The 27,993-nt window shown below is 46.7% G+C and overlaps 1 protein-coding gene across 1 annotated transcript; it reads left to right on the top strand.

Moving 5' to 3' along the window:
• On the top strand, positions 1–23,626 carry MTMR9 (myotubularin related protein 9). The gene is made up of 10 exons (XM_030946155.1): positions 1–583; positions 3,748–3,856; positions 4,172–4,297; positions 9,216–9,389; positions 12,339–12,556; positions 14,466–14,627; positions 16,346–16,487; positions 17,615–17,835; positions 19,251–19,402; positions 19,832–23,626. The coding sequence occupies exons 1-10, from the start codon at positions 399–401 to the stop codon at positions 19,999–20,001; spliced, it is 1,659 nt and encodes a 552-aa protein (XP_030802015.1). The 5' UTR covers positions 1–398; the 3' UTR covers positions 20,002–23,626.
• Positions 23,627–27,993: the final 4,367 nt, after the last annotated feature.

Raw genomic sequence — 27,993 nt, 5'->3', positions numbered from 1 at the left:
CGGGAGGCCCCGGGCGGCGCTTCCGGCCCGTCCCGCACATCCCGCTCCGCCGGCGGCTCCCGGGAATCCCGGGGATCTCGGGGGGCCCGCGGCTCCCGCGGCTCCCGGACCCTCCCCGAGCCGACACCGAGCCTCTGCCCGCGCCTTCCCCTCCTCAGCGGCATCCCGACAGCCCCGGTGCGGCCCTGCGGGAGAACGGCGGGCCCGGTGCGGTTCCCTCCCGCTCCCGGTGCCCGCGCAGCCGCCGCCACCGCGGGTGATGCCCCCGCCTGCCCGGGTGGCACCGCGCACGCCCTCCCCGGCTTTCCCGGCCTCCTGCCGGTGTTGCCGAGGCTGCCCCCCGTTTTCCCGGTGAATTTTCCCGGTGAGGTGAGTTTCCCCCGCCGTTCCCGCCCAGCATGGAGTTCGCCGAGCTGATCAAGACGCCCCGGGCGGATAACGTGGCGCTGCACCGGCCGTTCCACCCGGCCGTGGAGGGCACGCTGTGCCTGACCGGCCACCACCTCATCTTCTCGTCGCGGCGGCGCGACAACGCCGAGGAGCTGTGGCTGCTGCACTCCAACATCGACTCCATCGAGAAAAGGTCAGGGAATGCCTTGGGGGGATCCTTAAAATCAGAGGGGTTTGGTGTGAAAAATGCGCGTATTTTATGATTGGCTTTTCGCAAATATTCAAATGAATGTTATGTGTGTTGTGTTAGAAAGTAATGCTGGATTAATTCTCTTAAGTAGTGTGTTAAATATCGTTTTAGGTTATAATAAAATGCTAAAATAGAAACGATGCTATGTAGGATACATTTTTTAAAGAAAGGACTCACAGCGAGATAGCAGCCCCAGGACACCTGAATCTTTCAGAGAAATAGAATTTATTGCTCCCTTATCAGAAGAAACGAACTTCTCCCCACCTCGAAGGCGCTGTCAGGATTCAGAGGAAGAAGCAGAGGATGACCAGACAGAATCCTGCGTTTGAATGGAATTTATGCATCATGTATGAGGTGCATGAATATGCAACAGGCTGTTGCTTTTAAGGGTTAATCCTCTGTTAATGTGTGTCCTTTTTCGGGCCTGTGCTGCCCAGAAAAGGTACCTGGACTGTCTGTAACTCTTTGTCTCTATTGTCTCATATTGTCCTAATTCAACTTGTCCAAATTATTATTACTCTAATTGTATTAAACTTTCAAAATTTTAAAAACAAGTGATTAGCATTTTTCTCATTTGGGAAAGCTGCAGAAAGCAGCCTCAGAGACAGCAGAACTGTGATGAGAGCTAAGCAGCAGCCATGACATAAATAAGCAGAAAAATTATGTAAAATGTAGGAAACTAACAACAAATAGAACAATGGTCTGTGTATTAATGCTTGTCTAGAATGACTCCCTAAGGTGCAGAAAAGTTTACCTAGCGAGATATTAGGAAGTTTTAAGGTTAATAATGGAGCTCTGTGCATTGTGTTTCCAGGCTTACAAGCAGGAATTGTATTCAAAATAAGCAAAATTCATTGTTTTAACCAAAGGTACGTGTGTTTATAGTGGTTGGATGGAACTACTGTCAATGTGCTTTTGCTTTGTGTGATTGTAAAAAAACTTTTAAGTGAGTTGTAACATTAAGTTCTTGGTCTGCAGCCTGGGATGTGAGCTGGTGGCATCTTCCCATTGTCATAACCATGTAATGAGAGTGAAGCTGGAAAATAAAACAGCTCAAGGCACGTTCCCAGCAGTCCCGTCCCATTTGTGATTTGTGCACAGCCCCTGGCTGGGGATATCCCTTCTCCCACCCCTTATGGTTGGGAAGGGCTGGCTTGCACCTCAGCTGTCCCAAATCCTGGTGTAGGGAGCAGGAAGGATGCTCTGGGCACAGACTTTGCCTTAAGCTGTGCCAGGGGAGGTTCAGGTTGGGCATCACGAGGAATTTCTCCACAGAAAGGGAAATTAAATGCTTGGAATACCCGGGGAGGGTTGGAGTCCCCATCCCTGGAGGTGTCTGAGGAAGGGCTGGATGTGGCACTCAGGGCTCTGGGTTGGTGACAAGGTTGGACTCTGCTGGAATCCAAGATGCAGGGAATTATCAGAACTTTGGGCCTGTAAGCCAAAGCTTGGAATTAAACACAGGATTTGTCTGAGACCTTGGGAAAGGCTCCCTAACTGAGGTGCTGGAAGCAAGAATGTGGATTTACAGTTCAAAGCAGAGACAAGTTAAGCTAAGAAGAAGAAAGTTTAGAGTTTTAGATTTTAAGATATAGAAAAATAAAAGTAGTTACAGAGGTAAACAAGGAGATTAAAATGCAGCACTGTAGGTTTGTGTGTCAGAACATGTTTGGCTAAGAAAGCTCACACTGTAGCATGAGTCCATAAGATGAAATACCTAAGGATTGGGTCAAAAACATAAATATCCTTGTTTTATTGGTCAATAAATCTTTAAAAGGTCTTGTAACTAAGGGACTTGTTCTGAACCATGCAGTAAAGATGTGAGCTGAGCTCACCGTTTGTAGAAGATGAGAACAATAAATCACATCATCAAAAACAACCCATAGGTCCCATCTCTAACTCGTTCAGAATTCCTTCCAAAAATCCCCATACACTCAGTGATTGTTTTCCAGCCTCAGTGATGCTCTCAGGGCCCAGGTCAGGGTTCCCATGTTCTGTTTGGCCATTCATGTTTGATGTTACATCTCAAAGGTTGGTTGTTTTGGTCCTGTAGAGAGTCAGAATTTTTGTGTTTTACCCTTTTTGCTTTGTGTTCATTGCTCAGTGGATTCATCCACCCTTGAGGCGCTTCATAAATGATGCACTGTGCACAGAGAGGGATGTCAGAGCCCTGCTGGAGGGCTTTGCCTTGTTTCACCCTCCAAAACTGGTGGCAGAATTGGGCTCTGGACATGCTCAGCCCGAGATCTGCTGCTCAAGAGCATCATCCCTCACTTTTCCAACTGATTATGGGAATCAATAACCCTTTAGCAATGTGCTTTTTGTGCTACAGCTCAACTGTAGCTGCAGAGCTCCATTTTTTTCTTGCCCCTGCTCTTTTAGCTACAGAGAGTTCAGAAATTTCTGTTTTCCCCTCATTTCTGCTTTACCTGCATCATTGCCCTTCACTGAGTGTCTGCCCCATCTCACCTGGTCATTGTCTTCTGTTCCCTCACCTTGGTCCTTTTTGATGATAATAGTTCATTTTTATATTAATTACAAAATCCTTCCCCTGTTTGTAAAGGCTTTTAAGGAAGTCTGATAGAACAGGAGTCCCTTTCTGCTAGCAAGAAATCAGTGATTAAAAAAAGCGTAGAGCCTGGGATGGTGGGGGAGTTGCTGGGTGCTGATGAGGTTTGTTGCTGATTAAATTTGCTCCTGATTTCCCTGTGTTTCTGAGAGAGGAAAGGAGCAGAGGGATGGAAAACTCAGGGAATTTCTTCCCATGCTTAGTCCTCACCCTGGCCTTGGGCACTTGCAGGGATCCAGGGGCAGCCACAGCTTCTCTGAGCACCCTGTGCCAGGGGCTCCCCACCCTCCCAGCAGCGTGATATTTGTCATGTAACACCTCCACTCCCTGCCACAGTAAAAGGATGGGATAAATGAAAATACAACCAACCTTGCCAATAGCAAATAAGGAGTTGTGTTTGTTTGTTTATTTTCTTGTAAGGTTTCCCTGCAGACAAATTGTCCCTCATGGAGATTTGCCTCGTGGGAAGAGCTGTTCCACTTCTCCTGCCTTAGAGGATCCTGTTTTTATGGGACACTTATTTCCTGTCTTGCTGTAGGTTCGTGGGCTCCTTGGGCACCATTGTCATAAAATGCAAAGACCTGAGGATTATCCAGCTGGACATCCCAGGGATGGAGGAGTGTCTGAACATTGCCAGCTCCATTGAGGTGAGCAGCTGCCATCAGCCAGAAAACCTGCAGGTCTTGAGCTCCCCTCAGCCTTATTTTTTTTCCAGTTAGGTTTTCATGTTTTGAAAGGCAAAGTAGAGTCAGGAATATTTTATATATTGGGGGCTTGTTGGGTATTTCCCAGAGGTTTTGGACTCCCCATCTCTGGAAGTGTTCCAAGCCAGGCTGGATGGGGCTTAGAGCAGCCTGGGGTAGTGAAAGGTGTCCCTATCCATGGCAGAGGTGGAATGGGATGAGCTTTAAGGTTCCTTCCAGCCCCCACCTGTGATTCCATGATTTCTCTTGTCCCCACAGGCACTTTCCACCCTGGATTCAGTCACCCTCATGTACCCCTTCTTCTACCGGCCCATGTTTGAGGTCCTGGAGGATGGATGGTCCTCCTTTCTGCTGGAACAGGAGTTTGAGCACCTCAGCTCAGTGGTGAGTGAGATTTGAGGGATTTCCCAGGCACTTGTATGTTCTGTGAATTGTTTCACCCAGCAGTGGCTGGACTGGAAATCCCAGATGGTTAAAAATCCATTTGGTGCCTGGGTGAGAAGTGAGTGTTGTTGAAATACTCCCTCTGTGACATCAGACATTTGTTTGCTCCTTCACCTTGTACTAGTGGAGGTTTGAGGCCTTTTTCAGGAAATCACAAAGGTAGGAAATGTTTTTGGCCTTTGGGGATGGTTCTCTAATTGGAAGAACAAATGGAAATCCTTTGTCCTGGCTTTGTTGTTCTTAGTTTTGATCTGGAGTAGAATGAGATGAATCTTTGTCAAACCCTTAATTGAAATGACACTGGTTTAAAAAAATTTTTCTTTAGGAGGATGACAATGAAGATGCCCAGTTTGAAACACTTTTTCCTTTAATTGATGCTGGGGAAATATTCTTGAGGTTCAAAAAGCAGGAAACTTCCAGTTCTCTTTTTCCAGGTCCTGCTGAGCACATTGATTTTGTTTTGGGTAGGAACTGTTCTTGTGGCATTGCCTGTTATTTCTCTTACTCGAATTTCCTTTTAGGATGCTGAATTTGCTAGAGTGGGAACTGTCTTGAGTGCAGGAACCTGTTTTAATAATTCCTTAGATTTGCATCTCTGTGTTCCAGGTCTTTGTTTCACATCCAGTCTGTGCTCTTGCTCCAGCAGCTCAGGTTTCTGAGCCCACATCCATTAGTGCAGCATCCAAGAACATTGATTTTATTTTATTTATTTTTTTTCCTCTCTGCAGCCCAGCTTTTCTGCAGCCTGTATCATTTCCTGGCTATGAGTAACAACTGAATAATGTGATCAGCTTGACCAAATTCAGTTGATGAAATCACCAGAAAATTAAAAACCATTAAAGGGAGTTCAGAGGCCTTGCTATTTTTGTCTCATAATTAAAGCACTCTCATGTGTCTTATCTTCCTCTGCCATCCAAAGACAGACCAACTGTTATCATATCCAGCACATGGATCCATTGATGTGCTTTTTTTTCCTTGTTTTTTCAGGGATTTAAATCTTCATTTGTCAAAATCTTGCCTTTCTAAACATATTCTCTGTGTAAGAATTGCATTTAAAAACCTCATTACTTTTTAGCACCACATTTCCAGGGCAATCATTCATTCCTTTAAAATCTCCATGTCTGACAGCTGTTGATTAATTAATTCTTGACTTTTAACCCAAAACGTCACATTTTTAATAGAATGGTGTCAAAAGCCACCTTCCAATGATTTACATCTCCCGAACAACAGATAAATGTCTCACTGACCAAATAATTCTTGTTCTGGAAAGACACTGCTTTATGTGACAGGCTGGAAAAAGGAAATGGCTGATTTAAATCTTTCTTCCAGAAGTCAAATGAGAAGAATTCCAAAGGTTCCTCCTGCCTCTGCTAAATCATCCATCTGGATCTGTATCTTCCCCAAGTCAAAAACTATTTCACCCACACTACAGCTCTAGTAATTTATTAATTCGACATTCATCTGCTACAGGAGAGTTGTTTTCAACACTCTAATAGCAAAGTGCAGGTTAAAAGTTAATACTTTTTTTAAAAGTTAGGTAAATATTAAATATTTAGATAATATACCATGTAATATGTGTTCTTCCTGCACAGTGAGGGGTGAATGGAATTCAGAGTATGTTCAGGGGTTCATATTGTCTCTGAGCAGTCAGAGGAGAGCCAAAAGGTTTCTCTTCTGCCAAATTCCAGAGCTGCAGGATGCTGCAAACTACTCCGCTCTGGAAATTCAAAAATTTTTCTTCCGAATTTAGTTTCCTGAAATGAGGTGAAGAGGCCTGAGAAGTTTGTACACTGTCAGTATAATTAACATAGAGGTATTTTATTGCCAAGAAAATCACTTACTTCATTCTCCTTTTTCATTTCCCCTTTTTTCCTTTTTCTTTTCCCCTTTTCCCCCTTTTAATTCCTCTTTTCTTTCCCCCCTTTTCTCTGTTTTTTACTTCCCCCCCTTTTTCTCTGTTTTTTACTTCCCCCCCTTTTTCTCTATTTTTTACTTCCTCCCCTTTTTCTCTTTCTCTCCCTGTCTTTTCCTCTCTATTCTTTCCTTTTCCCTTCCCTTTTTTCTCTATTTTCTTTACCTTTTTAGCAGGAAAGATCTCAGGGTTCTGAACAACTCAGTTGTGCTTCATCTTCGTGTCAGAGCTCCTTTTAGAAATCAGAATTTTCTGGGTTTCGGCTCAGGTCAAATGGTAACTGTGAACCAAATTTTGCTCTTTTCAGACAAGCATCAATCCTTACATCAGTTCTGCTCCGTGTCCATGCCCAATCTGATCCCAGCAGGGCTTGTTCCTTGGGAATGGCCTCTGGCTTTGCTGCTTTGCAGGATCTCCCAAGATCTATGCTGGGTTCTGGACTTTTTTTTAAGGCCTTTTGGTAGAGCTTGACTTGTTTCCCAATGTTTGGTGGAAAACGACCTCTCCTGGCAATTTTAAGTTTTAGGAGGAATGATAGCTTGGACATTTGGGAATCAATGTCTCTATAAACAAATATTAGGACAAGAAAAGTAGAAATCCAAGAGTTGATCCTGCACTGGGTTTAAAAATTGCTGCTTTCTTTTTTTTTCTCTGGAATTCTTTCTCCTTTCTGCTCAGCCCTCATCCCTTTGCTGCTTTTATCCTTAACTTTTCTTGATTCCTAGAAGCTCTGATGTCTTTCTGGGAAAATTAAGGGTTCACTTTGCACTCCCTGAGTTTCACACAGCACAATTACCTGGTTGAAAGTGAGCTTTCCCTTCATCCCTTTCCCTGCAGTCCTTCTGCTTCCTCTGCTGCTGCCTCACTCTTCCAGTTACTGACGGCCGTTTTTCCTCCCAAATTCCAGCCAGACCAAAGCTAAAGGAGTTGATTTGGGCAGTCTGGAGCTGGCAGTGCAGAGGTTAATGGGATCTCTGCAGCAGGAGCTGTTGGAGGGAAGACAAATGGTGCCAAGTGCTGCCAGGCTCCTCCTCCTCATCGTGGAAATTACAAGGGAATGACATAACAGGATCTCTGTGTCTGCTGTAAATGGGGAGGAGAGCAGGGTTAAATTACCAGAGTGGGGGATAAATCAGGTGCTCCTCCTCCATTCCTTTCCATACTGGTGGTGCCAGGGGCAGCCAGTCTCCCACAAGTTCCCCAGAGTTCTGGTTTTGCCTTCTCCACATCCTGTGTCATGGTGAGGTTTTTATCAATTTGATATTCTAGATCCATGCATATCTTTTTCATGATAATCAAACTGCACACCCAACAGACACCCTAAAAACCCTGTTAAAAATCCCATTGCTGGTGCATTAAAAGCTGGAGCTGTGTCCAGCCACATCCTTTTGTGTCCCAGAAGTTTTCATCTCTGCTCATAACACGGTGGCCAGAGGCAATTTGACTTTGCATCTGGGAGAAGCTCTGCTTTTTATAAAATGGAGCTGTTCAGAGGAGCTGTTTTGAGGCTGATGAATAATGAAATAAGGTTATAGCATGGATGGTGCAAAACTGTCCAGCTGGGCTGCTGCAAACAACCAGCAATTATTGCTCTTGATGCTGATTTTTTTTTCAGCATATTTTTTAGGCTGCCACCAAAAAGGACAATTTTCCTGTCTCCTAAGCCACACATCCCATGCCTTGGAGCTGCTTCTGCTGAAATAGTGTTGTGAGACAGTTCAGCTGATGGAAAGGCTTCATTGCCAGAAGACATTCCTGAATTGATCCCCATTTTCCACTTGCCAGTGAGCCAGTCAGGTGCATTTTTATAAGCAGGTAGCAATCAGGAGCTGTGTAGCAAGGGGTAGTAAGGATCTGGAAGAAAGGAATTCTGATCAGAGATGTCCAATTAATTCATTTTAAATCAGCAGACCTGAACTGATGTGGACTTTGTGTGTTTTGTCACAGCCTAATTTAGCTGTTGTGCTCTTCTCCCACTTTGTCCTGCTGCCTTATCCCTCTGCCTTTTTTGTCTGCCTCAAACTTTCCTTGAACTCAGATGAGCAGAGGTTTGATGGATCTCTGAGGTCTCTCCCTGCTGCAGAAGCTCCTCATTGACCTTTTTTCCCTGAGCTGGAGCTAAGGCCTGGGGGTGACCCTGGGCATCAGGTAGCTGGAATTGTCATGCTAAGTGTCTGTGAGGTGCCACACTCAACACTTCTTTCCCAGGGTTTGGCTGCTGGGAGCTGGAGCAGTTAAATCACAGAGCTCCTGATGTGCCCTCAATGCTTGGCTGCTGGGCTCCTTCCAGAAGGTTCTTTAGAAGAAAAAACTGTAGCTGAGCCCACGGAAAATAACCAGGCTGGAGGTGTTTAAATTGAAATTTTAATCTCAAAGCAGCTTCAGCATCTGGAGTAGGTGGAAGTTCTTTGCCTTTCTTGGCCACGTTTGTCTTGTGAACTCTTCTTTCAGCACAGATGGAGGGTTGGGCCCATATTGCCTGTATCTAAATGAACTTTTTTCCCCTCTTGTAGGAATACATTTCTCTGTGGGGCCTCCCCTTGCTGTCTGCTGTGTCTGTGAAGCAATTTAAAGCCACAATCACCCATATCTGCCCACATGGGCTTATTTTGTGTTGTTTGAGGATGTGATAAACCAAAGGGGGAACTGTTGCTCAAGACCCAGAGGCATCTGCTCATTCTTCCATTGCTTCCAAGCTTTATCTGCACTCTGGGGAATGAGCTTCTGGGAGCTGCTGCAAGGAGGTGATTGCAGGGAGCACCAAGGGATGTGCTGGAAAAATTAATGGGTCAACAGCCCTGTAAAGGGTTACTTAAAGGACAATTTGTGGTACAAATGGAACTGATCACAAATACGACTTTATCCTGTGGATGGAAGTCTTTCTTCCCCTTTACCTCTCCATATAATGCCTTTTCTGACCCAAAGCTGTGTTCTGGTGTTTTTCAGACCAATGAATGGCGTCTGAGCTGTGTGAACAAGGACTTCTCTGTGTGTCCCTCCTACCCTCCAGTTGTCATTGTCCCCAAATCCATCGACGATGAAGCGCTCCGCAAAGTCGCCCTGTTCCGCTACGGCGGCCGCTTCCCGGTGCTGAGTTACTACCACAAGAAAAACGGGATGGTGAGCTGGGTTTGAGGGGTGCTTCTGCCTGAAGGAAGTGTGGGAATCTGTTGGTTTCATGCTCTGGAAGTAACAGAGCTGCTGGTTTATTTTCTGGCTTCCTCAGGGAAGGTACAGGAATGTTGGGTTTTTTTCCCCTGGTTTCTTGGTGGTATGACAATGAAAACACAACATCTGGGCTCACAGGTTCCTTTGGGGTCCAGGTTAAACCAGTGCTGCCCCAGTTTCTGTAGTCCAGATCCACTGAGGGCACATCTTTGACCAAAATATTTTTGTGGAAGTTGTTTCCTTTGGCCACCTGGAATCACAAGGGCTGTGTGGAGGTGGGTGCTTCCCTGGAATTAATTAATCAAACATAAATATTTTCTGTGGGACAAGCAGAACACAGATGTGGCAAATCCATGAGAATGAAAGAGGGACCAGGAGGTCAAGGGAGAGCAATTTGCTCTTGTGATGTCTTACCTGGGGTCCCCAACATAAGGAGCTCCTGGAGAGTCCAGAGGAGACCAAGCAGATGCTCCGAGGGCTGGAGCCCCTCTGCTCTGGAGCCAGGCTGGGAGAGCTGGGGGTGCTCACCTGGAGAAGGCTCCAGGAAGACCTCAGAACCCCTTCCAGTGCCTAAAGGAGCTCCAGCAGAGCGGGAGAGGGATTTGGGACAAGGGCCTGGAGGGATAGGACACAGGGAATGGCTTCCCACTGCCAGAGGGCAGGGATGGATGGGATGTTGGGAAGGAATCATTCCCTGTGAGGGTGGGCAGGCACAGGTTGCCCAGAGAAGCTGTGGCTGCCCCTGGACCCTGGTTCTGGATGATGGAATGAGTGATCTCCATCCTGGAAATAGCCATTAATCTGCTTGGTTGGGAATGTGCATGGCAGCAGTTTGCTTACAGCAATAAGAACAAGATGAGCCTTGTAAAAACCACTGCTGGCACCCTGGCTGGCTGTGTCTGCCAAGAATTTTCATGGAAAGGATGGCAGGAGCCACATTGTCCTGTCTGTGAGCGGTGGGCCCTCATCACAGCCGCGGTGACAGCAGAGCCAAGGCTGCTTCTGCTGACTGTGCAAGGAGGATCAGAACAATCTGTTCTCTGAGCCTGGCAGGGTAACTTGGTTCAGGAGCAGCAAATTCTTGGTCTTGCACGGACTTTAACAAGCCAGAATCTAATGGAGTGACTGATACGTTGTAATTAAGAAATTCACTGTATGAAAGTGCTGGGTAATTGTGTCCCTTGCTGATATAACCTGTTCTGAGCGTGGTGGGATGTCCAACCTTTTAAACTTGATACAGTCTCCTCAAATGCTCTAATGCCTTCTCACCTCCTGTGGCCAAGATTGTAAGCCTTCAATTTGAAGCTGTCTAGTCTGACTCAGGAGTACCTTGGGATATTCTTTGCTTTAAAAGCAGCCAGCCACCTACTCTACATAAGTTGTGCTTTTTGCTTTTTCTCAGCTGAGCTGAAAACCATTGAAGGAAGATTTTTGCTCAGTTATCTCTCAACATTGTGCATGTTTCATGTGAGGAGTACAACAGTATTTGGCTCAGAGTGTTGCAGTTGTGACAGTAATGCTGTCACTCTCTTTGCCGTCCTGGCTCTGAGTTCTCAGCTGTTGCTGACAGGCTGCCCTCACATTTTCATTATGATTTGAGCTGCTGTGGGTGCTTCTGAATTGAAAGGCATTTGCTAAAGAGAAATCTCAGCTCAGCAGTCTGTGGACTTGAGGTTTATCAGCCCATCCATGGGGTAAAAATGTCACCTTTAACACATGAGCAATTTGAGTGTTTTAAGAACAGAGTTGGGAATAGACCTTGAAAATGAAAATCCTGACAAAGTTGCTTTCATAGAATCACAGGATGGTTTTGGTCAGGAAGATCCTTAGGGGCCATCTAGTTCCACCCCCCTGCCATGGGCAGGGATGCCTCTCACCAGGTCAGGCTGCTCAGGGCCCCATCCAGCCTGGCTGTGAACACTTCCAGGCATTTATAACACTGCCAGGGTTTGTAAAGGAGCCATCAGCAGGAAGGCAGCTCAGTAGTTCACAAAGATGGTACTTGAGGCGTAACTGAAAGGATACAGCCTCTAAGATGATATCTGACATTTAAAACTTGCCCAGCCAAATGAGTGCTGGATTCAAGAATTTCTAATTCAGTTTTAAATCCCTGAGGGCGATAGAACTTTGTGGTGGATTCACAGGGGTCCCAGGATGAGGGAAGAGATGAGAATGTTGACTCCATGTTTCAGAAGGCTGATTTATTATTTTATGCTATATATATTATATTAAAAGAGAATGTTATATTAAAACTATACTAAAAGAATAGAAGAAAGGATTTCATCAGAAGGCTAGCAAGCAAAGGATAAAGGAAAGGAATGATAATAAAATCTTGTGACTGACCAGCGAGTCCAAAACAACCAGACTGTGATTGGCCATTAATTAGAAACAACCACATGAGACTAATCAAAGATGCACCTGTTGCATTCCACAGCAGCAGATAATTATTGCTTACATTTTGTTCCTGAGGCCTCTCAGCTTCTCAGGAGGAAACAGGTGAGGTGAGGAAAAGGTAGAAGTTTTCCTCTTAGCTTCTCAGGAGGAAACGGGTGAGGTGAGGAAAAGGTTGCAGTTATTACAGCGTACAGGTAGAAGTTGAGGAGGGTGAGCTTAGGGTTGTAGATGATAATGATTGCTATTCAGCCTAGGTGGGAGATGGAAGAAAAGGCTAGGATTTTTTGGATTTGTGTTTGGTTGAGTCCTATTCATCCTCCCAGGGCTGCTGAGAGGATAGCCAGGATAGTTAGGAGAAAAAGTCCTGACAAAAGGATTTTTCATGAAATGTGTCTGTGACAGAACTTGAAACAACTGAAGGATTCAGGGCAAGGCTTGGAGCTCATTGGTGCCTTTCAGTCAGAACTCTCTCCACAGTGCCTCATGCATGGTTCTGTGTCTCCCCAGGCGATGCTGAGGAGCAGCCAGCCCCTGACAGGCACCAACGGGCGGCGCTGCAAGGAGGACGAGAAGCTGATCAACGCCACGCTGCGCTCCGGCCGCCGCGGCTTCGTCATCGACACCCGGCCTCTGAACGTGGCCCAGCAGGCCAGGGCCAAGGGAGGGGGCTTTGAGCAAGAAGTGCACTACCCCCAGTGGAGGAGGATCCACAAATACATCGAGAGGTGGGTTGTTGTGGTCTTGTGGGTGTTTAGGATGAGATGACAGATGAGAATTGACTCCAGGTTCTCAGAAGGCTGATTTATTATTTTATGATATGATATTTGACATGATATTGGACGTGATATTATATGATATGACATGATATCTGATATGACATGACATGATATTTGACATGATGTTTGACATGACATATTTGACATTACATACTTGACATGACATGATATTTGACATGACATGATATTTGATGTGACATGACATGATATTTGGCATGGCATATTTGGTATGACATGACATGACATTTGACATGACATGATATATGACATGACATATTATATGACATGACATGATATTAAATACATGACATGATATTTGACATGGCATCACATTATATTACATGGCATGATATTTGATATGACATGACATAATATTTGACATGACATGACATAATATTATATATGACATATTATATGACATGATATATGACACTACATGATATTTGACATGACATGACATGATATTATATGACATGACATATTATATGACATTCTATTATATGACATTGCATGATATTTGACATGACATCATATTATATGATATGACATATTATATGACATGATATTGTATGACATGACGTATATTATATCATATCATATCATATCATATCATATCATATCATATCATATCATATCATATCATATCATATCATATCATATCATATCATATCATATCATATCATATCATATCATATCATCTATGTTATACTAAAACTATACTTAAAAGAATAGAGAAAAAATACATCAAGAGGCTAGAAAAGAATGATAATAAAAATCTGTGAGACTCAGAGTCTGACACAGCTGGCTGTGATTGGCCATTAATTAAAAACAATTTACATGGTAGGTAAACAATTCTCTAAATCACATTCCAAAGCAACAAAACATGGAGAAGCTGAGGCTTCTCATCTTGCCAGGAGAAGAAATCCTGGTGAAGGGATTTTTCAAAAAATATCACAATAACAGTGGGTGAAATCAGGCTTTCCCCTGAGCTCGGCTGTATGAGGTCATCAGAGCAGTGATACCTCCACAGAGGATTTACTCCTGTAAGAAGAGTTGTGTATCCTGGTTCCTGGTCACGTTCCTTCTGTGGCAAAACCAGGATATGTGGATGATAAGGGGATTTTTGGTTTGGTTCCTTGTTGTGAGCAGCCTGCTGCAGGTTTCAGCCGTCAGGCATCTGCCTGTGCTGTTTCTTTTCCTGGCCATCTTCAGCCACACTCCAGCCTTTCTGTGTTCCCCTTGGCACAGGAAGGAGCCAGAAAACTTCTGCAGGGGAGGGTTTGTTCTGTGGCTGTCACACTCCTCTTATCCAGGGGATTTGTCCAGAGAAGCTGTGGCTGCTCCATCCCTGGAAGTGTCCAAGGCCAGGTTGGATGGGCCTTGGAGCAACCTGGGATAGTGGAAGGTGTCCCTGCCCATGGTGGGGGGTTGGAATGAAATGACCTTTAAGTTCCCTTCCAACCCAAACCATTCCATGATTCTGTGATCCAGTGCTTTTCTCTGGACATCTAATATTGTTCAGTCATTTGGAGACAAGTTGCTAAATAAACAGACTTTTAGTCTGGTGTTCTTCTCTTAAAGCCTTACTTTTGGGGAATCCTTCTACACAGACATGAAGTAATGTTTCTGGAGATGTAGGCCAGCACTTGAATAGTTAAATAAGAAATTTCCTGACAAATATTTGAAGCACTTGGTTTTGCTTCTAAAGATTTTATGTGAACTTACATTTGTTGCTGATTATTTACAGCATCAGAGAGAGAGGGGAATGAATAAACACAATATACAAACACTAAATAATCCATGTCCTCATTCCTGTGTTACTGTTTGTGCTTTCAACAATGTTTTCCTTTTCCCAAAGGTTTCATATCCTGCAGGAGAGCTTTATCAAGCTGGTGGAGGCTTGCAATGACCAGTCACACAACATGGACCGCTGGCTCAGTAAACTGGAAGCTTCCAACTGGCTCACTCACATCAAGGAGCTGCTGACTGCAGCCTGTCTGGCTGCTCAGTGCATTGACAGGTAAATCTCCTGCAGAAAATCTTGGGTTGCTCATTCACTGGTTACAGATTGCTCACTAAATACCTCTGGCAGTATCAATAACTGCCCACCGTGGTCTGCCTCACTTGTACCCATGGAGAATTCTGTCTCCTCATGGTGGAGGAATGTTCCTCCAATCAGTCAGGAGGAGGGAAGAAATCTGGGCTAAAAAATAGTTTTGGATCATGTGTTTAAGGTAAATTCTTGTGTCTGTTGCAGCCAAGCTAATTTAGAGAGTTTTATTGAAGGATTGGGTTAAAATGGGTCGATTTGAAATGCTGTTGGATGGCCTGGAAAAGGGGACACGGAGATGTCTTTTTCGTTTTTTTAGCAAATCTTTTTTTCTTTTCAGCTGCAAATTTCCAATACCACACCTCATTTCCAGAGGTTAAAACAATGTCATCTCCTTGTTTTCCCCAGGAATTGGTCCAGTGCTTTTCCCCTCTTTATTTTTATCCCCACAGCCCTATCCAGGCAATCCTGCTCATCCCTTCTAAGTGCTTGTGACCGCTTTTAACCTGACATTTCTTTCACAAATGCTGCGGACTCAGCTGACTCATGCTCACACCTCTGGCTGCAGAGCCAATGCTTGCTGTCAGCTGCCAGGTTTGTAAGGCCAGATTCAGGGATCTAAATTGGTTTTTTCCGTGGCTCTGGGTGGGAAAAGCCCATCCCAAAGTTTAGGGAAAACCTGGCATTTCATAGGAGCTGGGGATTGTGTTCTGCAGGCACACAAGCAGCTGAAATGCAGGCTCAGTGGTGAAACAGCACTGCTGCATTAAAGTGGGAGCTCTGTGCTTTTTAAAAGCTCTGACAGTGCTGGTTTCATTACTGGCTGTGCCAGGAAAGGATTGCTCTGGATCAATAGTTTTATCTGAAATTCTTTCCTGCAAGCATGCAATGGGAAAGATCAGTGATGAAACCCTCCTGGCTTGTTGGGACAGTGGCTGATTTCATAATTTTTAACCTCAGCTTTGCTTTTTGTGTTTACCATGTGGAGCCATGGCAGGTCAGTTCCAGGTGCCTGACCTGTCTCACTCAAAGCCTGGAGGTCAGAGCTGGGCTGACAAGGAGAGTTCTGTTGTATTTTCCATGGGGAGGGAATGATTGGGACAGATCTTCCAACATCTTAAAGGCCTGAAAGATAAAAGGGAAAAATAGTATTAGAAAATGAGTGTAGAGAAAGGTGAAGATGAGGTAGGGAAGGAAGCTTTAGATTAAATATTAGGGAGAAACTGTGTATTATAGCAGTGGTAAGGCCCTGGCACAGGGTGCCCAGAGAAGCTGTGGCTGCCCCTGGACCCATGGAAGTGTCCAAGGCTTGGAGCAACCTGGGATAGTGTAAGGTGTCCCTGGCCATGGCAGGGGTAGAATGGGATGAGTTGCACTTCCAAGCTGTAACTCAAAGGGATGCTAAACCCAAAGAGTGAGAACCACAAGGGAGATCTCACTGTGCACCTTCTGTCAGTGTGAGAAAGGATCTGGAGTTCCAGACTGCTCAGCAAGACATGGAGCCTTTAGTGATGCAGAGCTCAGGTCGCTGGATGAGGATCCAGGTGGGATCCATGTGGGATGGGGCTGCAGTGGTGGTAAAGAGCCAGAAAAACCTTAATCCTGGTGTCCATGGGATGTATTGGCCCCCAGTGGGATGGATTTTGCTCATTCATACTCTTATCCCTTCCCACCTTTTCCTTTCCCAGGGAAGGTGCTTCAGTGTTAGTCCATGGCAGTGAAGGAACTGATTCCACACTCCAGGTCACTTCCCTGGCACAGATCATCCTGGATCCAAGGTGCAGGACCATCCGTGGCTTCGAGGCTCTTGTAGTGAGGGAGTGGCTGCAGGTAAGGAACAGCAGAATAACAGTTCCCTGGACAGAACAACAGCCAGTTCCAGAGACACTGGGGTTGGGAAATAGCCTGAGAGGCAGCCAACAGGCTGGGCCTTGTTGCAGCCCTGCTGAGTGTGAGTGTCCTTTGTCCTAAAGAGCAGCATCATTACCTGAGTCATTTGTCCTCAGGCACTCCTGGGGCCTCTGCCTCTCGTGGCAGGTTTTTGATTTTGGGAACTGCCTGTTCTGTGTGCTGAGGGTGAACATATCTTACCAAGGATGGCTTGGGTGGAAAGAAACCTTAAAGCTCCTCCCATTCCAACCTTCTGCCATGGGCAGGGACACCTTCCACTGGACCTTCTGCACTTCTTCTATCTCATTAGAGAAAACTGTTCAGACCAAACCACAAAACCTGAGCTGTGCTCTTTGTACCTTGGCAGTCTGGTCCTCCAGTGCACCCACCCCAGCTTATTCCTGCTCACATTCCCTGATCAAACACAGCCTCAGAAAGGCAGGGAAATCAGTCATAGAATCACAGAACCATTTAGGTTAGGATTGTCAGCTCCAGCTGTCCCCCAGCACTGCCAAGGCCTCCACTCATCCATGTCCCCAAATGCCACATCCACATGGCTTTTTAATCCCTCCAGGGACGGGGACTCCATGATTGCCCTGAGCTGAACAACCCTTTCCATGAAGAATTTTTCCCTAATATCCAATCTAAACCTCCCCTGATGCAATTTGAGGTCATTTCCTCTCATCCTGTCCCTGTTCCCTGGGAGCAGAGCCCGACTCCCCTGGCTGTCCCCTCCTGTCAGGAGTTATGCAGAGCCACAAGGTCCCTCCTGAGCCTCCTTTTCTCCAGGCTGAGCCCCTTTCCAGCTCCCCAGCCCCTCCTGGTGCTCCAGCCCCTCCCCAGCTCCATTCCCTTCCCTGGACACACTCCAGCCCCTCAATGTCTTTCTTGTCAGGAGGAGCCCAAAACTGAATCCCAGATTTGAGGTGCCCCAGCAGCAGAGGGATAATGGTTTCTAACAGCTTGGTCCTGAGCAGTTGCATGGACAGAAGTCACTCTGAAGTGCTTTTTCCACATGTTGTCACATCCTATTCTTTGTGTGTGATGCTGTCCCTGATTCCCTGCAGGCTGGCCACCCTTTCCAGCAGCGCTGTGCCCAGTCAGCCTATTCCAACAGCAAACAGAAGTGGGAGGCCCCTGTGTTCCTGCTCTTTCTGGAATGTGTGTGGCAGATCCACCGGCAGTTCCCCTGCTCCTTCGAGTTCAACGAGCACTTCCTCATCCTGCTCTTTGAGCATGCCTATGCTTCCCAGTTTGGGACCTTCCTGGGGAACAATGAAAGTGAAAGGTTGGTAAGGATGCTTGACTTGAATCCTTTAAATATCAGGCTGAATTTCACCAAAAGAAGGTCCCAGAATCATGGTCTGGTTTGGGTTGGAAGAAACCTTAAAGATCATCTCGTTCCAACCCCTTGCCATGGGCTTCCACTTGCCAAAACTTCCACTATCTCAGCTGCTCCAAACCCTGTCCAACCTGGCCAAAAATCTCCACCCGGTCACCAGTTTATTTAGTTTCTCAGCCAGAAACTCTTCCATGAAAGAATAACGAGCTGGAGTTTGGTGTGAGTCACAGCTGTGGGAAGCAGACTTGTCCATGCAGGCCTGGAGGAGGAGGAGGCTGAGGCAGGCAAAGGCCACAGCTGACAGTTCTGTCCCTCACTCTGTAGCCTGGTGGTTCTGAGACCCTCCCTGGGAGTAGAAACAGGGTGAAGGACTGGAGCTGCCCACAGCTGCCAGGGAGGTTTGGATTCCTTTGTGGAGCTTGGCAATTCTGCCCTCCTGGCTCCAGTAAGGCGATGGCTGAGGGTCTCCTGCTGGACTGGACAGGAAGGGAAAACCAGAAATTATCTCCAGAAAAGGAAGGCAATTTAAAGCTTCTTGTAAACCTTTCTGTCCTTAAAGTAATCTGGGCTTAGAAGAGACTCTCCTGCCTTCTGCAGGGCTGCTGAACCAGTCATCTGCAAAACCAAGTTAGACTTGAAGCCAATGAGCTGAAATTTGGAGGAGTAGTGGATGTTATGTGTAATAACCTGCCTGTCACATCTGAGCACGTCAGCCTGGGAGCACAGACAGGGGTTAAGTCTGATGTTAAGCTTGTGCTGTCTGAAGCATTCACAGGAGTGCTGAATCTCCTGCCTGGCTGGCAGTGCAATTTGCCAGTGCAGGCAGAATGAGATTTGCTGGAATCTGAGGCATAGGGATCCCTGTAAGTGCTGGAGGTGGGGTTGCCCAGGAAAACAGCACTGCTTGCTCTGTGTGCTCAGTTCCTTCCTGCCACCAGAGGGACCTGTCAGACATGCCCATTCTAGCAGTGAAACTGCTTTTATGTGCTAAAAATTTCCATTTCCATCCTTCCCTGATGCAGCCCTGCCCCACCTTCCAGCTCCACCTTAATACAGGAGCATGATCCCTTTCCAAACCTGGCACTCAAACCACAGTGGGGAGGTGACTGATTCTTCACCTGGGCAGCAGGCAGCCATCTTACAAGTGTTATTTCCCCATCTTTTACTCAGAACTATTTGTAATCAGCCAGGCTGAGTAAATTGCTTTATGTTTACACCCTGTGCCAAGATGATGAAGGGATCAACTTGAATTATCTGGGGGAGTAGCACATGGAAAAACTTGTGGCCTTGTCTGTGTGGTTCTAACAAGAACCTTACAGATCCAAGTGTGTAAAACTGATTTTTTCCTGTGGGTTTCTTAGGGCTAAACTGAAGCTGCCTCAGAAGACCATGTCCCTCTGGTCCTGGGTGAACAGGCCTGAAGAGCTGAGCAGGTTCCAGAACCCTATTTATGAGGCCAACAGCCTTGTCATCTGGCCCTCTGTGGCCCCACAGAGCCTGCAGCTCTGGGAAGGTGAGCCAGGTTTGCTTTCCCTGTTACAGACAATATCTCTTTTGTGATTTTCGTTGTCAGACGTCATTGCTGACCATTCTGGAGGATCCATATGCAGTGGGTTCTCTGCTGCAGAAACTTTCCCCATGCCATGGGTGCTGAAGAGTTCATGATACAAGCAGGCTGTCATGGCAGGGTGGAGACTGAAAATGGAGTGGTCTGAGGAAAAAAGGAATTACCCCCCCTCATTTTTCATTTTTCTTTTATTAACCTTGTTTAATAGGATGGTGAGCTTGGAGAGGAGGGGGAAACTGTTTAGGGGGGCAGGGAAAAGGAAGAAAATGTGAACTGTGTGCACCTTACTTGAGAGCTGCTGGAATGTGAACAACCTTCCTGAATTCCCCCTTGTTTCAAGAACCCCTTGTGACCTGGGTGTCTCTGGGCTTCCAGGTATCTTCCTGCGCTGGAACAGACCCTCCAGATTCCTGGAGGAAGCTGAGGAAGAAAGGATCAACATTATCAAGTACAACAAGGAGCTGCAGGCCAAGGTGAACGTGCTGAGGCGGCAGCTGGCGGAGATGGAGACGGATGGGGAGGTGCAGGAGGAGGAGGAGCCCTGAGCTGGGCTTTGCCTCAGACCTTTGCTTTCAAGAACCATGGAAAGTGCATGTTGTGCTGAGCCCTTGGGTACAGCTGACCCTCCCACTGCTGAACCCCTCACTCCATGAACCTCCCTGCTTTTTGGGGAGGGGTTTTTGTTTTGTTTACAGAAGACACAGCTGGGCACAATGTCCCCTCTTGGCAGCTGTTCTGTCTCAGAATTGGGTACAGTGTCAGCAGAAGCTGGAACTCCTTACCTCCAACTGTGTGGATGACTAGGATGGGCCAAGAGACAGGATGTCTCCACTTTATTTTAGACTTTTTCTGGTTTTGTTGAACACTCACAGGATTGAAATACAGAGTTCTATATAGATAGGTAAAGGCGTTTTGTCTGGAAGCACCTTTTCTCTCCAAGAGTAAGTAAGGCAGCTTAGTTCTTTAATTTCCTAGGAAATCCAGAAATGGTTAAAATCAAATTACAGGTTCTGCCAGTCTACACAATACTCTCAGTAGCCTTCACATCTCACACTTGGGTTTTTGTGTTCAGCATTGGCTCGGGAGCAGGAAGTTAAATACCAAACCAGAGCAAGACATTTCAGTGCAATACAGAATTGAAGGAGGGATTCTGCTGCTAATTTTTAAGCCATGACCTTCAGGTGGGATTGTCCCTTGTGGACAACGATCTCCTAAGGAAGAACAAACTTTTTTTATTCTACCTGAAAAACAAAAAGTTTTAGTAGTTGGTGGGGGTGTCCACTTGCAGAACAGGGCTCAGAGCTGTCCTTTAAACCAGAGCCAAGCTGCCTTCTTGGAAATTCCAACCCTCCTGGCTGGGTTTGGACACCTGGCCACGTTCACAGCATTGCCAGGGTGCAAGAGCAACACTTTATTTACAACTCAGCAAAACACTTCTGTTGCACCTGATGTGCTTTTCCTTCTTGTGCTCTTATGCCCATCTTGTGAAACCTCAAAAGCAGAAGCTGAAAGTTCAGGTGACCTCACAGATCTGCTGCAGATGAAGGGGCCATCACACTACAAAAAAAATACTAAGAGTTTAGATTATTTGTAGCTGCTAAACTGCTTAAAGACTTTAGGGATAAGCTCTTTCCCATTTAACTTTGTATTTTGTAGCTGCTCTTTCAATTTCTGTGGCTTCAATCTGCTTTTTATAAAATCAGAGTTCTCTATTGTGATTTCTTTTTCCGTCCTTTAAAAAGACAGGTAGGAGTAGGTCTGAAATACTCCCTGAGGCATTTTTTCAGCTTGATTCTTTGGGTAGCTCCACAGGACTGGGAAAAGTTGAATTAACAGCAGCACATGTGGCTGGGATTATCCAGAAAAGAGCTTCCTGTTAGCCTGGTTCTGCTGGAATGAACAGAGCTGCAGTAGGTCAGTGGTGGGATGCCTCTGGAAACTGCTGAGCTTCCAAGTTTATGGAATGAAGCTGCCTTATTTAAAAGCCACTTCACATAGATAAGTGTGAAAATGCAGGATCTGTAGTTGTAGAAGTAGCTGGGCAGGAACCTGCAAAAATCATGTAGCCACTAAATACAGTCTAAGAAAATTCTATAACCAAGGAAATGATATAAAATTATGTGATAATGGTCAAGTGCTACCTTAATGCCTTTTGTTCGGTCCTTATTTCCTTAATTATTTCCTTCTTGCCTATGCTCAACTTAGCCCTGAAGTCCTCTGGCTTAAAAAATAAGATCCCTTTTAAAACACTCCTCACTTAAGGCAGAAGAGTGATTCCCCCTGCTTGCGACGCTAATTTCCTTTTTGGTTTGGAGTTTTGTTCCCTAGATCTAATCTGACACAGGGAATGCTGCTCAGGGTGGCTGGGGATCTGTTCTGCATCACAGGGGAGGCAGAATTGGGCTGCTCCCTCCTCCAAACCTGGTGATTCCTCTGGGTATGTTGCTCAGATAATCCCTTAAAATGATTGTACACCCCTTGAAATGATGTCTTTGGGATATGCACCTGCCTGGGTGGTGTTTCCCGACCTCATTCAGAATTTCTCCATCTGAAATCCATTATCCCCAGCCAGATGGGAAGGATTCAGAAGGCACTATTTTCCCTGTAATAGACTATACATAAAACACTCCTAAAGGTTATGCAATTCCCTAACACAGTAATTATAGATTGAGCTAAATAATAGAGAAGCAGAGAGGGTTTTTTTGGATCTAATTGCCTGGCTGCTCCAGCCTCTCCTGCAAACTGCAGGCTTCTGAGGAAATTGGGAAACCAGCTGTGACAGCCAACAAAAGGCAGCACGTTCCCTCTGAGCTGGCATCAATTTCAGCCTCCACTTGTGCTGAATGCACACCCAAGCACTGTGTGTGTGCCTGGGGAACGTGGATCCTGGGAATAAATCCATGGGGCAGTGCTGGTGTCCTTCTGAGCAGCCCCTGCAGGTTATTCCACATTTCCTGGGCCCTGCAGCACCTTGTCCCTGCACAAGTTCTGTGGCACAGGCCTGGGAGGGCTGGCAGGAGATGCAGTGGGGCCAAGATGTGTGGTGGTGCAGATTCTCCGGGGACAGGACACTCCCAGAGCTGTCCTGCCACGCTGCTGCCACATTCCCTTGGAGCTTTTCCATTCCAGTGCCTCCCAGGCGCCACATTCACAGCAGCTCTCTCCCATTCTCTGCTTTGCTGCTTGCCTCCCTTGTTAAATCACATATTTAATACCAGGGATGGTTTGCTCCCTCAGAGGGGGATCCCTGCCCCAGTTTGCAGATTCCCTGTGAATTCCTGAGCTGGGGCAGTGCCCAGCTCTGGCTCCTCCCTGTGCCACTGCCTTACGCCCTCGCTGCCACCGCGCTCCTGCTCTTTTGCACACACCCTTTGTGTAACAAGCTGGACACGGAAAGCCCCATCTCTAAATTTTGGGGGTCAATCCACAAAATTTGGGGAGGACACTCTGCCATTCACCAAAAAAAAAAAAAAAAAAAAAAGAAGGGAAAAGGAACTAACTTGCACAGTTTTCATAAGGGAAATATGTACCTTCAATATTTTGATTGTATCGATTCAGTCTTGAATGTGGCGCTGGTTTTGACGTGCACTATTGTCCCTGTTGCATAGGATCTCATTTAAAATTGCACTGTACAGCATTTTTGGTGTCTCATGTGTGCTTTGCTGAAGCCTTGGGCAGTGCTGTGGTTGTGTGAGGAGTGAGGTTTCTCCCAGCCCTGCCTGTGTTTTGTCACAGCTGCGCTGTGTGGCTGTGTGAGCCGTGTCTGTTCACTGCTGCCTGTTCAAGTGATGCGTGCACTGCTGGCCCAGCATCTGGAACTGCTATTTGGACTTGGCTGCTGCATCAGTCTTGGTTTTTTAATTTTTTATTTTTTTTCCTGTACAATTTGAAATGCCAGGGCTGGGAGTTGTGTGCTCGTGTTAGGTATTTGCTGTCTGTGTACAGAATCCCAGCTGCTGCAGCGTGGAATTTACTGCAACAACGACAAAGTAACAAATCTGAGGAAAAAGAAGATGATGGCTCGATGTTCAGCCATTTGGGGGGAACAAAACAGATACAAAGTGGCTGTAAACTTTGCTGTAGATATGTTGAGAGCATAGTAGATGTGTCTGTTTAAATTAAAACATGAAGACTAAAAAGTTCTTTAATTAAACTGTGGAATCTTCTTTATTACTGTGTCCTTTGCTTCCCACAGGAGGGATGTGGGTGGGTGTGACTTGGATTAAGTTTTTGCTTGAAATTTTAGTTCTTTTCGACTAGACTACGTTTTATTTTACAGCTGAGCAGGCCCTGTGGTGGTAGAAGGGGGATGAGAGGAGAAGGATGAAACCCTGAAGCTGTGAGGGGCTTGCAGAGCTCTGCTCCAATGGCTTTGGGGCTTGGACAGCAGCTCTGCTTGTGATGGATAAATAGTTTGATTAGCCAAGGTTTTATACTGGCATTGATCCTTTTATCCTGGTATTGATCTCTCCAGGGGAAGAAGGGCAGGGGTGCTCACAGGGAGAGGGGTTTGGAGTAAAGCAAAGCCTTGCAAGAAGGTGGAAGGGGAAGTGCTTTTAAACAAAACCAGGACAGATGTAGATGAGATATTAAGAATAAATTCTTTCCTGTGAGGGTGATGAGACCCTGGCACAGGGTGCCCAGAGAAGCTGTGGCTGCCCCTGAATCCCTGGAAGTGTCCAAGGCCAGGTTGGACAGGGCTTGGTGCAGCCTGGGATAGTGGAAGGTGTCCCTGCCCATGGCAGGAAGGTGGAATGGGATGATCTTCAAGGTCCCTTCCAACCCAACCCATCCTGTGACTCTGGAGTCCATCAGGGACTGGGGTCACAGTTTCCTGCTGGTTTGAAGGCAGGGGAGCACAAAAAGGACAAACAGCTCCTGGGAAGTGGAGGCTGGGAGCTGTGGGAACTCCTGGCTCTCTCCTGGCTGGTGAGTCAGGAGGCTGGGAACTGCTGGGCTGTCTGTTTCCCTTGATGAGTTTCTGTGGGTTTTGGGATTGGAGCAGATGGAGGCTGGGGGTCTTTGTCCTGCCCTGCTGCCTGTGCAGCCCATGAGATAACACAGGGACAGGTGCTGAAGGTTTTGATGTGAAAAGATTGACATTCAGCCACTATTTATGCCAAAAATCCCAGCTGAAACAGAGTAGGTCTGTTCTAAAATACTTTCAGCAGTGTTCAGGCAGTCTGATTTGGGTTAAACTTGATTTTTGGGCAGGGGAAGAAAATAACTAAAGAATCCCAGAATGGTTTGGGTTGGAAGAAGCTTAAAGCTCACCCAGTTCCACCCCCTGCCATGGGCAGGGACACCTTCCAATATCCCAGGCTGCTCCAATCCTATCCAGCCTGACTTTGGACACTTCCAGGGATGGGGAATCCATCTGAACAAGGGTTGAATTTTTTCTTTAACCTTTTCTCGAGTCTGTTGGATTTTTCTCTTGGAAATCCCAAGTGGTTTTGCCCAGTGCCATTGTAGGAGTCTCTTCCATGCTGCCCATTTTCCCCCAAGCAGTGAGAGGGGAAACAATGAAGAGGAACTCCTATTGCACTGGATGGAGCTCAGGATGCTGGGCTGGGCTGCTCACAGCTCCCCCTGCCCTGGAAATGTCACCACAAGCCCCTGGCATTTGTCTGTCAGAGCTGGGCTGAGGATCCTCTGATATTCTCTTGGGAGGGTGTTGCTGATGGTTTTGGATGCTTTGTCTGATGCTGCAGGTCAGCTCATGCAGGGTTTGCTCCAAATCTGCTCCCTCAGGATCTTAAAATACTGGCAGATAACCTGGGCACTGCACAGATGTAGTTACACCACTAAAAACCACAGTGTAGTCACTAAAATAATGTTTTTTATAGCTTGGGCAGTGGTTGTAACCATTTACATGACCAGTTTGCACATCCCAGCTGGTACTGGTTCTGTTTGGGGGGTGGTTTCAGGTTTGAAAGGTGGAGCCTGAGGTCACTGTGTGAAGGAAAAAGGCTCTTTTGGCAAGGGGCTCATTTAAAGGTACAAGAGAGAAAGGAAATCTGCTTCTTGCTCTTCTTTCCTGACATGGAAAACATTTGTTGGGATGTCCCAGCAAGGTAAGTGCAGCATTTCTACAGGGAATTTTCTGGGTTTGGCTTGTAGGTACTTGGTGGAACAAAGTAAAACCTTTATGGCAGGAATAAAAGCTGTTCCAGAGTTCGGGTTTGTTCATTTTTTGTTTTGTTGGGGTTTTTTTAACAGAGAACTACTTAGCTTCTTTGTACTATGCTCCATTTTTTGGGGTCCAACTTGAACACTTCCAGGAATGGGGCAGACCCATCCATCAGTTGTTTTGGGGACAAAGCAGGAATTTGTACTTAGTGGGGTAAGTACAGGGCTCTGGTTTCTACACTTCCCTCATGGAATAAAAAACCAAAAAAACCACAAACCTGTGCCCTTTCTGGGAAAAAAGATTTCCTTCCAGAGATCCCTACAGGACACTTGTGCAACATGGAGCACATGGAGTGTCCTGGCTGTGCTGCCAGCAGTTGGCAATGCTGTCCTTTCACAATGGGGAAAGCTGTGGCAATCCTGAATTAAAATTCTGTTCTGCCCTCCCCCTCCCTTGTGCTGGTCCAGCTGTTTGTGATTCCTCGTGGTACATGGGATTGGAGAAATGCATGGAAAAGTGACACAGCCAGGAGGGAAGAGCCCTGCAGGCTGAGTCAGCAGCTGGGGCGTTAAACGTGGCATCCATGCTTGGAGTAAATGAAGTTACAGGGAGGATTTGTAAAGTGAAAATCCACACGGAGCAGCTGGGGAGAGTCCGGAGGAGGCCATGGGGATGCTCCAAGGGCTGGAGCCAGGCTGGGAGAGCTGGGGGTGCTCACCTGGAGAGGAGAAGGATCCAGGGAGACCTCAGAGCCCCTTCCAGTGCCTAAAGGGGCTCCAGGAGAGCTGGAGAGGGACTGGGGACAAGGGATGGAGGGACAGGACACAGGGAATGGCTTCCCACTGCCAGAGGGCAGGGATGGATGGGAGATTGGGAAGGAATTCTTCCCTTGCACAGATTGCCCAGAGAACCTGTGGCTGCCCCTGGACCCCTGGCAGTGTCCAAGGCCAGGTTGGATGGGGCTTGGAGCAAGCTGGGACAGTGGAAAGTGTCCCTGGCCATGGCAGGGGTGGCACTGGAGGAGATTTAAGGTCATTTCCAACCCAAACCATTCCATGGCTCTGTGGAACTCCCTCAAGGAACACTCGCAGGGGGGATATTTCAATTCAGGGTGAGAATCTGAATAACCTCCATGGAGCTTTGGAGCTCCACCAGTTCACTCAGTTTGAGCTCTGGGTGCAGCAGCACTGGTGAGATTCCCACTCCAGAGGGATCGGGATGGGGTGAACACCAATATTTGGGGATCCTTTTGGGAATTTGGGAAGGAATTGTTGGCTGTGAGGGTGCTGAGGCCCTGGCACAGGCTGCCAAGAGAAGCTGTGAGCTAAAAGCAGAAGAGGAGAGCAGACACACCTTGAGCCTTTCCCCAGTGCCACGTTCCAGGAACTCTGCACTGAGCACCTCTGGAATTGTCAGAGGGACTAAAGGCAGCTGTGGGCAGGGCCTTGTCCCCTGCAGAGCAGGGAACCAAAGGGACAGCACATCCATGATGTGTCTCCACGTGTCCTGATGTGTCCCCACGTGTCCAAGCTCCTCGCCCTGAGCTCTCCAAGCACCGTGGGTGGGGAGGGTTTGCAGGTTCAGCAGGGCAGAGGGCAGAGCAGAGACCACAAAACCCCCGTGTGTGGGAGGGGGCAGCAGGGAGAATCAAGCCCCAGGCGCTGGGAGAGGCCGCTGCAGAAAGGTTTGAAGGAGCAGCACTTCTGGATGTGGATCCATGGCCAGGGAGAGAAGGAAGGCAGTGGTGGAGAGTGAGGAGAGTGGCAAGAACACTCATGGGGCCCCTGGAGTGATGGCACCATGCTGCCTCTGAGAGAAAGGATGTGGAAATGTCTCCTGCTTTCTTCCCCTTGATTTGTGTTTCCAATATTCCCCCATTTCTGAACCTCAGGCTGGCTTTTCATGTTTGCAGTCCTTTGGACATGAATTTATATTTAAAAATACCACAGATCAGGCAAAATACCCAAAATCAGGCAACAAACCATCCCACAAAACCTTAAAATCCAGATAACATGAAAAATATAGAACATAGAAACTTCTCAGTAGCCTGTGACCCTCCCTCTCTCCCTGGAGCACTTTTGGGGGCGTCCGTTGACATGCATGGAGATTCTGTCAGCAGGATTGGAACAGGCTGCCCAAGGAAGCAGTGGAATTATTCCCCTTGGAAGTATTCCAAAGGTGTGTGGATGTGACACTTGGGGACGTGGTTTAGTGCTGGATTTGTCAGTGCTGGAGAATGGTTGGATTTGATGATCTGAAAGGGCTTTTCCAATTTAAATAATCTGAGGACACACACAGGTGAGGACTGTCACAGAATCACAGAATGGCTTGGGCAGGAAGGGACAATAAAGCTCATCTGATTCCACCCCCTGCCATGGACAGGAGCACCTCCCACTATCCCAGGTTG

The sequence above is a fragment of the Camarhynchus parvulus genome, chromosome 3 (assembly GCF_901933205.1).
Source record: "Camarhynchus parvulus chromosome 3, STF_HiC, whole genome shotgun sequence".
Taxonomy (NCBI): domain Eukaryota; kingdom Metazoa; phylum Chordata; class Aves; order Passeriformes; family Thraupidae; genus Camarhynchus; species Camarhynchus parvulus.
This window is presented reverse-complemented; position numbering and strand designations above follow the sequence as displayed.